At 60.2% G+C, this 8616-nt stretch overlaps 1 protein-coding gene across 3 annotated transcripts; it reads left to right on the forward strand.

Moving 5' to 3' along the window:
* The first annotated feature begins 539 nt into the window (after nucleotides 1–539).
* On the forward strand, nucleotides 540–7533 carry PLEKHB1 (pleckstrin homology domain containing B1). Of its 3 annotated transcripts, none has more exons than XM_057424804.1 (7): nucleotides 540–629; nucleotides 1798–1863; nucleotides 2333–2485; nucleotides 3570–3672; nucleotides 5042–5081; nucleotides 7025–7130; nucleotides 7302–7533. In XM_057424804.1, the coding sequence occupies exons 2-7, from the start codon at nucleotides 1827–1829 to the stop codon at nucleotides 7436–7438; spliced, it is 576 nt and encodes a 191-aa protein (XP_057280787.1). In that variant the 5' UTR covers nucleotides 540–629; nucleotides 1798–1826; the 3' UTR covers nucleotides 7439–7533. The 3 variants fall into 3 exon arrangements, with proteins under 3 accessions (XP_057280787.1, XP_057280788.1, XP_057280789.1); XM_057424805.1 differs by having other exon boundaries at nucleotides 564–629; nucleotides 1801–1863; XM_057424806.1 differs by lacking the exon at nucleotides 540–629 and adding an exon at nucleotides 641–661 and having other exon boundaries at nucleotides 1801–1863.
* The last annotated feature ends 1083 nt before the right edge of the window (nucleotides 7534–8616 follow it).

The following is an 8616-nucleotide window of genomic DNA, read 5'->3' on the forward strand; positions in this document are numbered from 1 at the left end:
TGCATTGGAAGGGACCTTAAAGCTCCTCCAGCTCCAACCCCTGCCATGGGCAGGGACACCTTCCACTAGAGCAGCTTGCTCCAAGCCCCTATGACCAATCTGATTCTGTATCCCCCAAGCATCTCATATCCCTGGTCCCCTCTGCTGTCCCTTCCTGGAGCAGGAAACCCCATGACACCCCCTCACCTCCCTGGGCATGGCTCTGGGGCTCCTGTTTGGGCTGAAGCCTCCCAAAGCTTCTACCTCCACCGTGTGGCTTAATTGCAGCCCCCATAGTCCCGCTTCATCCCTCGGCTGCTCCCAACCGCGCTCCATCTCCAGAGGAAAAGGGGGGCTCAGGGGACAAAGTGGGGCTTGGAGGCGCTGCATCCCCAGCGGGTCACGTCTGGATCAACCACGGCCATCCCCAGCCCGGCCGCGCGTACCCCGGGCATCTGCTTTTGGGGTGTGAAGGGCTGGAAAGCGCCATTTCCCTCTGGCCCGCACCTGAGGATGCTTCCACCGCCCCTGCCCGCCCCTGCCGGTACCGGACTACAGCTCCCGGCGCTCCGTGCGGGCGGGCAGCGCCGGGCAGCGGGAGCGGAGCGCAGCGCTGCCCGCAACGGGACCCGCCGCGCCGGCTCCTCCCGGTGAGGATCAGGGGCTTGAGGGGGGGGGGGGGGTGTCCCGGGTGAGAATACGGGGGTGAGCGCGCCGGGAACGGCGGGGAAGGGGATGGGGGGCACGGGGACGGAGGTACCGGGATGGGGGTACTTGGGGAGTGAGGGTACGGGGGGGTGCCAGCACTGAGGGAGGTGAGTACCAGAGGAATGCAGAAAGGGGGTGCCCCAAAACGTGCGTATAAGGCAGGGGGGTACCAGGGGATGTGGGACAAGAGGATGTGGGTACCGGGGGATGTGGGACAAGAGGATGTGGGACGAGGGGATGTGGGATGAGGGCACTAAATGTGGGTACCGTACCTGCAAATACAGGGGGATGCAGGTGCAAGGGGAATGTGGGTGCTGAGGGATGGGAATCCCAAGGGATGGGGTACCTGGGGGGTGTGAGGAGAGGAGGGTGATGGTGCCAGGGGTGGGGGTACCCAGGGGCCGTAATTTTGGGAGGACAGGGGTACCAGAGGCATATGAGACACAGGTACCAGGGCTGAGGACTCCAGGGGAACGTGTGTATCCAAGGAGCTGGGTGCTGGGTAACACCGGTACAGAGGCACTTGGGGGGGGGGGGGGGGATGTCTGAGCCTTGTTGTGCCCCTAGACCAGGAGGGGACCCAGCCAGGCAGTGCTGGATCCATCGTGGGATGCCAAGGTGCCAGCACCAGGGCGCTGGGGTCCCTGGTTGATGGGTGCCATGGCCGGGGAACAGCACCCTGGGGTGCTGGCTCTGCCTGGGGACCCGGGGAGTGGTGACTTCATTCTTGCAGCAGCGGGGCTGTGGTTTGCCATGGAAAGTTACTGGGGCCATGGGGAGTTGTTGCCTGTTTCATACATGGCCCGGATTTCCCCCCTTACCTCCACGGGATGATAATCCCTAAATCCCAATGAGATTAATGACAGAGAGAAAGGTGCTGGAGTTCCTCCTCCCCCCTGCACATCTCCCACAGGATGAAATCCCACGTCTGTCTCTAACCCCGATTAACCCATGCACTCGGCTCATCCCCCCCCCCCCCAAATCCCAGGAGCACCGAGGGTGGATCCCCGTCCCGCTTCACTCCATGGAGCTGTGGGGAGGGGGAAAGCTGGGAAAGGAGCTGGAGCTGAGCTGGGAGCTGCTGCTCTAACTCCATTACTTCTCCTGTAGCAGCAGGTCCGGAAATCCCTCCCGCAGCCATGGCGCTGGTGAAGAGCGGTTGGCTTTGGCGGCAGAGTGAGTACAACCCTTGAGCATCCCATGTTGGGAGCCCCCCCAGGTAACACCTGGAGAGGTTTGGGCTATGGAATGCCGGGAGGAAGCATGGAAGGGGGGGACAACACCCCCCATCCTGGGTGCTTAATCCACAGCAGCGAGGGAATCACGGCTCAGCCGCTCCTGGGTTTATGTAAGCGCAGAGCGGGGCCGTCTGCCATGAAAACAGACGCTCGGCTCCATGGCCGGGGCTGGATCTGCTCCCGCACACAGTGGGGCAGCACCAGGACATCCTGATGGCTCTTCCTGGCAGCCCTGCCTCAGTTAAAGCCACCTGCTCACGCTGCCCCAGCTCCTCTTGCCAGGGACGGGTGTCCTGCGGGATGCAGCCGCTCTTGGATGGGGTGCTGGGATCCGGCCGCAAAGGAAGGGGATGGTGTTGGGTGTCGGGCCTCACCGGGGTCTTTTCCCTCTATCTCCATCCCTCCAGGCTCCATCCTGCGCCGCTGGAAGAGAAACTGGTTTGTGCTGTACCTGGACGGCAGCTTGGTGTACTACCATGACGAGACGCAGCGCGACATGGACGGACGGATCCACATCAAGTACAGCTGCCGGGACGTGAGGACCGGCCACGAGTGCAGAGGTGAGCAGAGACCCATGTCCCCAGTTCTGTGTTCCCCAAACCCACCCCATGGAGGGGTCTCCATGGAGCTGGAACCTTATAAACGATGCTCTGCTTGTACTTGCACACGTCCAAACAATCCAGGCTGCCCAATTCACCCCTTTCTAACTCCCAGCCAGCACCAGAAAGATGCACATTGCATCTTCTGTTGCTTTTCCATGGGGAATCATGGAATGGGTTGGGTTGGAAGGGATCTCAAAGCTCCTCCAGCTCCAACCCTTGCCACAGGCAGGGACCCCTTCCACCGGAGCAGCTTGCTCCAAGCCCCTGTGTCCAACCTGGCCTTGAACACTGCCAGGGATGGGGCAGCCACAGCTTCTCTGGGCACCTCGGCACCCTCACAAGGAAGAGCTTCATCCTAATGAAGAAGGAGAAGGAAGGAGGGAAGGAAGGGGAACCTCTCCTCCTGGTTTGTGCCTGTTCTAAGCACCATCCCACAGCCCTCCCATCACTGTCTAGCACAAACAAGCAGAACAAAGCAGCAGCTCAGCTCAGCCTCAGCAGCCCACGGCCTGCTCACAAAGCGCCTTTCTTGGGCTGTGAGTGGCAGTGGCAGCTCTGGGATGCAGCACTGGGAGCAGGAGCCCAAAGGGTCCCGCTCTCCAGAGGGTCCCACCGAGCTTTGGGAATGGGGGAAGACAAACAAACCTCATAGTTCTACATCATTTGGGTGCTTGCACACTCAGAGGCAGCACAGCTCAGCCCCCTGGCCTCCCATTTGGGGCAATTATCTGCATTTCCACTTGCTTTCTGCTGTGGGGGTGGAAGTTTCTGCTTGTCAGCTCTGAGCTCCTGTTTGCTTTTAACCTTTGAGATCCCAGCTCGGCTCACAGTCACTCTGAGACTGCCTTGCAAGTGAAGCTGGAGCCTGAATTAAACCCGAGCTATAAGCATGGTGTCCTGCTGGTCCAGAATGGTTCCATCCTTTAGCAGCACACAGGGTGGGAGCTGCTCCCGGGGGTGATTTGGAGCCCGGGAGGTGGATGGGGAGGGACTTGGGTACCTCTCTGTCACTGAGGCTGCATCCTGCCCCTTCCCTTTCCAGACGTGCAGCCGCCCGAGGGGAAGAGCCGCGACTGCCTCCTGATGGTTGTGCAGCGGGACGGCTCCAAGACCACGCTGTGTGCAGAGAGCGAGGACGATGCTGTGTAAGCACTGAAACCCCGTCAGTGGCTTTGTCATCGGAGTCGGAGCCACAGCTTGGTTTGGGCTGCAGGGACATTAAAGTTCATCCAGTTTCAAGGACCCCTTCCACTGGAGCAGCTTGCTCCAAGCCCCTGTGTCCAACCTGGCCTTGAACACTGCCAGGGATGGGGCAGCCACAGCTTCTCTGGGCACCCTGTGCCAGCGCCTCAGCACCCTCCCAGGGAAGAGCTTCTGCCTAAGAGCTCAGCTCAGTCTCCCCTCGGGCAGGTTAAAGCCATTCCCCTTGGCCTGTCCCTACATCCCTTGTCCCAAGCCCCTCTCCAGCTTTCCTGCAGCCCCTTCAGGCACTGGAGCTGCTCTCAGGTCTCCCCTTCACACAGCAGAGGGGCAGGATCCCCTCCCTGAGCTGCTGCTCACGCTCTGGGGGGTGCACCCAGCACACGGGGGGGTTCTGGGCTCAAGCACACACTGAAGCCAGGTCATATCCAGTCTTTCATCCTCTCAATCCAAGCATGGAAAGGGCCCCATCCCAATCCCACCCCAGGGCTGAGTCCACACGAGCCCCTGTTCCTTTGCACATCCACATTCACTTACAGGACAACGGGCACAGACTGGGGGCTGTTGGGTTTCCCACTGAATAACTTAGAGCCACACTGGTTATTGTGAAGCCGTTGGTCTCCTGCAGGGTGGGTTTTCCTCATGGATGAGAAATCTGAGGAGCACTGGGGAGGGGTTTTCATTGGCATTTGGTGATAAACAGTGTGAATGTGATGTCCTAGTGGGCTGCAGGCTGTGCCCAGGAGGGGGAAAGAGCCGCTTTTAGCACCGTTCCCTTCTATTCCTGTCTATAAGGCTTCATTTCTATTCATTTCATACAAATCAAGGGGTTTTGATAAAAAGAGATAAGAATTTATATATTAAAATACAGGAAATAAAGGCAGAAAACCTTCAGCTGAACTTAGATAGAGGGAGATGTTCAGCTGTGGCCAAGCTGAGCTTAATCAATTGAGCTTGATCCCAGTTGAATGGAAAATCATCCATTTCCCACTTTTCCCCTCAATTTAGGTGTCACATTCCCACTGCCCTTGTTCCAGGGAGAGCATTTAACCCTGTGCCCATCCCCGTGGTGTTGGGTAGCGGGGAGACCTCAGAGCAGCTCCCAGTGTCTGAAGGGGGCTACAAGGATGCTGGTGGGGGGACTCTTCATCAGGGACTGGAGGGATAGGACAAGGGGTGATGGGTTCAAACTGAAACAGGGGAAGTTTAGATTGGATTTAAGGAAGAAGCTCCTGGAAGTGGATGAGCTCTGAGGTCCTTTCCAGCCCAAACCCTGCTCTGATTCTAACCCAGGCCCCTCTGTTCCATTCACAGTGCCTGGAAGATGGCCGTGCTGGAGGCTAAATCCACCCCGGTGAGGCTCCATCCCGCACAGCAGCAGCCCCCATCCCAGCCTGGGCTCCGGGCAGGATGTGGGAGAAGGTCCCAACCGATCCCAGCATCCCCTCCCCGAGCCCCTGTGCCTGTGGGGTGTCCTCAGGGAATCCCGCAGAGCCAGCCAGGAAAAGCAGGCGGCAGCACTGGTGACCTCAGAGCCAGCACTGAGCAGAGGGTGACCCTGTGCAGTGCTCGGGGGTGATGGGGCAGGGCCAAGGTGACAAATGGGGCGCAACTCAAGGGGACAGGGGCAGGGTTAAGGGGAACGGGGGCAAAGCTACAGGGAGAGCGGGCACAGAGGGGTGTGGGGACACAGAGTGCTGAGGGGACACAGCTGAGGTGACAGGGGAGGGGTAGGAGGATGGGGCAGAGCTACAGGGAATGGGAGCCGAGTTAAGGGAATGGGGGCACAGGCTCATGGGGACACAAGGGGACGGGGGACACAGCGAAGGGGATGGGGACAGGATTTAAGGTGACAGGGGTAGGGTTAAGGGGAATGTGAGCAGAGTTTAGGTGTTGGGACACAGTTAGGGTGCCAGGGGCAGGGTTAAGGTGGCAGGGGCAGGGTTAAGGTGGCAGGGGCAGGGTTAAGGTACCAGAGGCAGGGTTAAGGTGCCAGAGGCAGGGTTAAGTCGATGGAGGCAGGGTTAAGGTGCCAGGGGCAGGGTTAAGGTGCCAGAGGCAGAGTTAAGGTGGCAGGGGCAGGGTTAAGGTGGCAGGGGCAGGGTTAAGGTGCCAGGGGCAGGGTTAAGGTGCCAGGGGCAGGGTTAAGGTGCCAGAGGCAGGGTTAAGGTACCAGAGGCAGGGTTAATGTGCCAGAGGCAGGGTTAAGGTACCAGAGGCAGGGTTAAGGTGGCAGGGGGAGGGTTAAGGTGGCAGGGGCAGGGTTAATGTGCCAGGGGCAGGGTTAAGGTGCCAGAGGCAGGGTTAAGCCAATGGAGGCAGGGTTAAGGTACCAGAGGCAGGGTTAATGTGCCAGAGGCAGGGTTAAGGTGCCAGGCAGGGGCAGAGGCAGAGTTAAGGTGGCAGGGGCAGGGTTAAGGTGGCAGGGGCAGGGTTAAGGTACCAGGGGCAGGGTTAAGGTACCAGGGGCAGGGTTAAGGTACCAGGGGCAGGGTTAAGGTGCCAGAGGCAGGGTTAAGGTGGCAGGGGCAGGGTTAAGGTACCAGGGGCAGGGTTAAGGTACCAGGGGCAGGGTTAAGGTGCCAGGGGCAGGGTTAAGGTACCAGGGGCAGGGTTAAGGTACCAGAGGCAGGGTTAAGGTACCAGGGGCAGGGTTGAGGTGCCAGGGGCAGGGTTAAGGTGGCAGGGGCAGGGTTAATGTGCCAGGGGCAGGGTTAAGGTGCCAGAGGCAGGGTTAAGCCAATGGAGGCAGGGTTAAGGTACCAGAGGCAGGGTTAATGTGCCAGAGGCAGGGTTAAGGTGCCAGAGGCAGGGTTAAGGTACCAGAGGCAGGGTTAAGGTGCCAGAGGCAGAGTTAAGGTGGCAGGGGCAGGGTTAAGGTGGCAGGGGCAGGGTTAAGGTACCAGGGGCAGGGTTAAGGTACCAGGGGCAGGGTTAAGGTGCCAGAGGCAGGGTTAAGGTGGCAGGGGCAGGGTTAAGGTACCAGGGGCAGGGTTAAGGTACCAGGGGCAGGGTTAATTAGGTGCCAGGGGCAGGTTAAGGTGCCAGGGGCAGGGGGCAGGGTTAAGCCAATGGAGGCAGGTGGCAGGGGCAGGGTTAAGGTGGCAGGGGCAGGTTTAAGGTGCCAGGGGCAGGGCTAAGGGACCAGGGGCACACACAAGTGATTCAGGTGCCTGAGCCATTTCAGATGCTCCAGGGCCCCATTTCAAGACCCCCACCATACACGGATGGGGGAAACTGAGGCAGTGACAGGGGCAGATCCCCCCCCCCACCGCTCACCCCTGACCCCTGCTCCAGGTTCACGTCTATGACCCCTATGACGATGACTACTACCAGACGGTGCCCCTCGACTCCCACCAGGCCGCCTACATCAGCTCCGGCCACTACGGCCCCCAGCACGGAGGTGGGTGCCCCCGTCCCCATCCCACCACAGCCCCCCATGGACGCTTCATTTGGGGGTGGCCCAGAACGGGGCCTCCCACCCCAGTGGCACCGGATGGGGGGGGGGGGGGGGGGTCTGGGGGGTGATGGCCCCTCGGCACCCCCCATTCTCCCCCCCACTTTTGCCTTGCAGCTCCGGGGGTGACCCACGTCATTGTGCGCGAGGATCCCTACCGGGTCTCTGGGGACCAGATGGCCCTGGGGCTGCTGGCGGGGGCCGCCACCGGCGCTGCCCTCGGCTCCTTCATGTGGATGCCCTGCTGGTTCTAGCAGCCTCCTCCCGCAGGATGTGACCCCCAGCAGGTCCCTTTGGCACCTCCCCAGCCTGGCTGAACTCAGCCCTGCCTTGGTACCCACCTGAAGCAGCCTGCGCGGAACCCCTGACCTGCTGGGGACAGAGCTCCAGCCCCAGACCCATCCCATATCCCATTCCCGGCCCCAGACCCATCCCATATCCCATTCCCGGCCCCAGACCCATCCCATATCCCAGCCCCAACCATCCCATCCCATCCCATTCCCAGCTTCCAGCCCCAAACCTACCCCATATCCTGCACCCAGCCCCAAACCCAACCTATATCCCAATCCCAGCCCCAAACCCATCCCATATCCATTCCCAGCCCCAACCACATCCCATATCCCGCTTCCAGCCCCAAACCTACCCCATATCCTGCACCCAGCCCCAAACCCATCCTATATCCCATTCCCAGCCCCAACCACATCCCATATCCCGCTTCCAGCCCCAAACCTACCCCATATCCTGCACCCAGCCCCAAACCCATCCTATATCCCATTCCCAGCCCCAACCACATCCCATATCCCGCTTCCAGCCCCAAACCTACCCCATATCCTGCACCCAGCCCCAAACCCATCCTATATCCCATTCCCAGCCCCAAACCCATCCCATTCCCAGCCCCAACCACATCCCATATCCATTCCCAGCCCCAACCACATCCCATATCCCGCTTCCAGCCCCAAACCTACCCCATATCCTGCACCCAGCCCCAAACCCATCCTATATCCCATTCCCAGCCCCAGACCCATCCCATATCCCATTCCGAGCCCCAGACCCATCCCATATCCCATTCCCAGCCCCTGACCCATCCCATATCCCATTCCCAGCCCCAGACCCATCCCATATCCCATTCCCAGCCCCAGACCCATCCCATTCCCAGCCCCAACCACATCCCATATCCCGCTTCCAGCCCCAAACCTACCCCATATCCTGCACCCAGCCCCAAACCCATCCTATATCCCATTCCCAGCCCCAGACCTATCCCATATCCCATTCCCAGCCCCTGACCCATCCCATATCCCATTCCCGGCCCCAGACCCATCCCATATCCCATTCCCGGCCCCAAACCCATCCCATATCCCATTCCCGGCCCCAAACCCATCCCATATCCCATTCCCAGCCCCAAACCCATCCCATTCCCAGCCCCAAAGCCATC

Source organism: Pezoporus wallicus, unplaced genomic scaffold, assembly GCF_028554395.1.
Source record: "Pezoporus wallicus isolate ANWC-B61680 ecotype Strahan unplaced genomic scaffold, APGP_CSIRO_Pwel_v1 contig_12515, whole genome shotgun sequence".
Classification (NCBI taxonomy): domain Eukaryota; kingdom Metazoa; phylum Chordata; class Aves; order Psittaciformes; family Psittacidae; genus Pezoporus; species Pezoporus wallicus.

What these genes read in the sequence shown, in the direction of transcription:
- PLEKHB1 (XM_057424804.1), top strand. Translation starts at nt 1,827, where the DNA reads ATGGCGCTGGTGAAGAGCGGTTGGCTTTGGCGGCAGA. An exon ending in GACCGGCCACGAGTGCAGAG is followed by an intron (nt 2,486 to 3,569) that starts GTGAGCAGAGAC and finishes TTCCCTTTCCAG; the next exon opens with ACGTGCAGCCGCCCGAGGGG. An exon ending in TGGAGGCTAAATCCACCCCG is followed by an intron (nt 5,082 to 7,024) that starts GTGAGGCTCCAT and finishes CCCCTGCTCCAG; the next exon opens with GTTCACGTCTATGACCCCTA.